Below are 4,163 nucleotides of genomic sequence, written 5' to 3'. Positions count from 1 at the left end.
AAAAGAACAGGAGTCCTTGTGGCACCTTAGAGACTAACACATTTATTTGAGCATAAGCTTTCGTGGGCTGTGGGGAGTATTGACCTGGGAAGGTGGCAGGGGAGTTTTGCTGGGACTGTCTGCATTGGGGGGATGGGAGACTTTCCTTGAGGGAGGATACCTGAGCATGTAACATGAGACCCCGGAGGGGGGGCGGGGGTTGGAGGCCAGGTAACACCTCTGCCCGGGAAACTGGAAAAAAGGCAGGGGGAGGAACCAGGGGGGAGGCTGAGTGAGAGGCTGGAGGGAGTTTGTTTGGAGCTGGCTGGGAAATGGAGGGGATCCCAGATGGGGCTCTGGTCTCCCTGGCCCCCCAAGATGGACCTAACTGAGGGGGTCCTGTTGTCTGTACCTGCAAGACCTGTCTTGGACTGTGTTCCTGTCATCTAAATAAACCTTCTGTTTTACTGGCTGGCTGAGAGTCCTGGTGAATCACAGGAAGCTGGGGGTGCAGGGCCTTGTCTCCCCCACACTCCATGACAGATACTTCACAATACCTCACAGTACTACTGCAGACTGGCCTGTCCAATGCCACCGCTCTCAAGAATTGCTCCCAGCAGCTCCCAGCTGACATAAGCTATGAATAATTGTTACATCTTGGCATTAAAAATGGGCTGAAACTGGATACTTGTGACCCCACTATCATTAAAGCAATAGCCGTGGCTGCATGTGGAAGGCTGTGTCTGCTGTGTGTGTTTCACTGAGGTCTGGCAGGCAGAGGTGGGGGCGCGAGACAAAACCAGAGGTGGGGTTTTCATTAAAAAATAGTGCTCTTTATTATAAATTACAGAAATGCTTCCTTTCTGAATATAAATATAAATATGTGCAAAGTTTCTTCTGAGTTTGGTTTACGTTGAGTTTTCAAGCATGTTCAGCTCAGCCTTCAAGGCTGGAGGTGAAGGCAGAATCTTTATAAAAGACAGTGATTCAGGCAGGGCTGTAAATGGTGCTCTCTCTAAAAACCAGAAAAACCCAACTGCCCTTCCCAACCTCAACACGGACAGCGGTTACAAAGTGACAGATTCCAGGGTGTTCCGTTGTTGCTACATTCCTGTAGGGATCAGTGCCACGGTTGCCACCATGGAGCAGTGCAGCTGGGGACCAGGCAAACCCACAGCCCCAGGTCCAGCCAGAGACTGTAGAGAATCCCGACTTCTGGAACCCTTTGTGAAGCTGAGAGTCCAGGGGCTGAGGCAGGCTCTGGGAGAAGCCCGAATGGGACAGCACTTCGGAATAACGGTCTAACAACAACTCATCCCGTTGGTGCTCGTCATGCTCACGTGAAACTCCTTGGTGCCGATGTGCCATCAGGAAGGGTTCCTTTCCCGACCGGGATTCACTATTCATAGCCTGGACCATCATTGTAAGTGTTGCCTGTAATGTGCAGTAACCCAATCCATGGGACGAGGATGGAGTTTAAGGCTTAGTCCCCTGGATAACGGTAGTGAGGGAAAAAGGCAGCATCCTCCAAGTCTGGGGCTTGGTGTGAAAGGAGCTTCCACCCACAAGGAGGCGGTGAGAGGTAAAAAAAAAAAAAAAAAAAAAAAATCACTTTCCCCTTAAAACTGAGGAAGAGTTATCAGGCACTAGCTGGATTCCAGTGCTTTCCTTCTCCGGTCTGACCGGCTTTGTTACCAGACCAGCTCCAGTGTGGTCATACCATTGTGGCCAGAAAATGGGGGAAGAGGATCCGAGCCACAGCTGAGCGACAGCAGTTTGCAAGGTACACATCGTGCACGTGGTGTTTGCAAACTTTTTCAGCACGGCTCCTTCCCAGCAGCTGCCCTCATATCTGGTGGGACCGCCCCAGAAACAGACACAGTTCTCACTGGGCTGCAGAAGGGGAGGCAGGCTGTGTACAGGAGCTTCAGTATGTTGATCCTTAGTCAAGTAACGTCAGCTTCTTGCCATTACCGAGAGGGGCTGCAAACTGTCCCTGGGTTAGACCCCAACACGCACACACAACTGCAGACATCTCTGGGCCGGGCAGGGCCCATTAGTCACCCCTAAGTTCACGGTCATCCCCCCCACTCCCTTTCCAAAGGGGGAGGGGTCTGTTTTTGTCCCGCAAGTTCAGGCTCCACTAGATCCTTGTGCCCCCTACCCTGCTTTTGTGCTTTTGCCATGTGCTGCCCCCTCCTCTGCACTCCTTAGAGGGGGGCATCATACTGGTCCAGGAACTCCTTGATGGGGCCTGGCAGTTGAGTCATCTTCTCGTAAGAGTCCAAGTGCCCATTGACCGTCTTGCGGCAGAGGTGCTGCAGGCTGGACACGTTGGAGGAGAGCGGGCGGCTGAGCACCAGCGGGATTTTCTCACCCCCAGAGTAGATGTAGTAGGCACGCTTCGGGTGGGGGGTCCCCCCGGGCTGCTCGGGGAGGGGGCACGGGGAAGGAGGCATGTAGTGATGCACCAGCTTGAGGACGCAGTCGAAGCGGGGCACGGGCTGGCTGCTGCGGGGGTCGCTCTGCAGAGAGAAGCTGCCGCCCTCACACTGGATGCGCAGGTTCTTGGTGCCCGACTCAGTCTTGACGCTGAGGGTGAAGAAGTGCCGCTGGTCGGAGCTGTCTCTGATGAGGAAGGTGCCAGCCGGCTCTGTGCTCAGCAGCAGGTTGGCCTCGCCGCCTGTTACTGCGCTCCAGTAGAAGCCACTTTCCTGCAGCTTGCGCACCGCGTTCACCACCAGCTGGTACTCGCTCTTGGAGCTGAAGGTCTTGAGGCGCAGGCTGGTGTCCAGCGGGCGGCTCATCCCAGCAGCGGGGAACTTGCTGTGCGTGACCATGGCGCAGGGAGCCAGCTTTACGAGCGCTGCTGTGCTGCTGCCTTGTGCAGCGGCTGCTAAACCATCACCTGGACGGAGGCAAGGACAGAGTCAGAAAAACAGCACTGCCAGTACTAGCTCCCCCTGCCCCCCCGTACCGGCTGCCAGTGCCCCTGCCCCAGTACCAACTCCTCCCTACCCCTGCCCCCAGTACCAACTCCCCCCAGATCAGCTCCCCCTGCCCCCAGGGTGCTCCCCCCGTACCGGCTGCCCCCAGCCCCCTCTGCCAGTACCAGCTCCCCCTGCCCCCCCGTACCGGCTGCCTGTGCCCCTGCCCCAGTACCAACTCCTCCCTACCCCTGCCCCCAGTACCAATTCCCCCCATATCAGCTCCCCCTGCCCCCAGGGTGCTCCCCCCGTACCGGCTGCCCCCAGTACTAGCTCCCCCTGCCCCCAGGGTGCTCCCCCAGTACCGGCTGCCCCTGCCCGCGGGTGCCCCCGGGGCGGTCTCTAGGCTGCACCCCGGGCCGTACCCAGCTGTCATGCCGGCGGCGGGCCGGGCTCCCAGCGGTGCCTGGCGGGCCGGGCCGGGGCAGTTACCTGGGGCAGGACGGGCAGGCGGCGGCGGCGGCGCGGATCTCGCCTCCGGGCAGGGCAGGGGCTGCGGCGGGGACTCGGCGATACGCGCCCGGCTCGGCGCCTTCCAAAGCTGCTGGGGCCGCTCGGGGCCGCCTCTTATAGCGCCGCGGCCCGGCCCCGCCCCGCGCTTCCTGGAACTCGGCTTCTTCTTGTAACGCCGCGGCCCCGCCCGCCGGGCGCCCCGGGCAGCGCGCCAGGCAGCGCCGGCCCATTCCGGGCAGCGCGGGGCTCCCCCCGCGGCTCCTGCGCGCGCTTTCCTTCTAAGAAGCGGTGAGTCTCCGGCCGGGCTCCCCCGCCCGGGGAGCCGGCTCCGGGCCTGCCGCGCCGAGCACCTGGGCCGGGCTTTCCGGAGCGCCCGGCGGCTCCCGGGCGCTGAGCTCTCTCGAAAACCGGCTCACGAGCCCCCCAGGCTGGAGCTTCCTTCCGTGGGGCAGAGACCCCAGGAGCTGCGGCTGCCTCTGGGGAGCGTCTCTGTCCACAGGCCGTTTGCTGGTGGGGTGGAGAGCGGCTCTCCCAGCTGCAGGGCACTGCCCAGGACAGGTGATGGAAACTGACAGCATCCTGGCAGTGCCCTTCCTGCCCTGGCCTCAGGGGGCAGACGGCAGGAGAGCTGTCAAGGGCCCAGGGCTCAGAGGCAAAGAGGAGACCGAGGAGGGAGGGCAGGCAGGCAGGCAGAACAGTGGTGAGTGGCCAGTGGGAGCTCTTTGCAGTGTAAATGGGAGAGCC

The 4,163-nt window shown here is 60.2% G+C and overlaps 1 protein-coding gene across 1 annotated transcript; it reads right to left on the bottom strand.

The window, feature by feature from the left end:
* Positions 1-796: 796 nt before the first annotated feature.
* On the bottom strand, positions 797-3,491 carry SOCS3 (suppressor of cytokine signaling 3). Its single transcript, XM_044982065.1, has 2 exons — positions 3,399-3,491; positions 797-2,887 (listed from the first exon to the last, which is right to left on the bottom strand). The coding sequence occupies exon 2, from the start codon at positions 2,817-2,819 to the stop codon at positions 2,190-2,192; it is 630 nt and encodes a 209-aa protein (XP_044838000.1). The 5' UTR covers positions 2,820-2,887; positions 3,399-3,491; the 3' UTR covers positions 797-2,189.
* Between the last annotated feature and the right edge of the window lie 672 nt (positions 3,492-4,163).

Source organism: Mauremys mutica, chromosome 12, assembly GCF_020497125.1.
Source record: "Mauremys mutica isolate MM-2020 ecotype Southern chromosome 12, ASM2049712v1, whole genome shotgun sequence".
Lineage (NCBI taxonomy): Eukaryota > Metazoa > Chordata > Testudines > Geoemydidae > Mauremys > Mauremys mutica.
The sequence above is the reverse complement of the archived record's forward strand: the minus strand, read 5'-3'. Positions and strand labels throughout refer to the sequence as shown.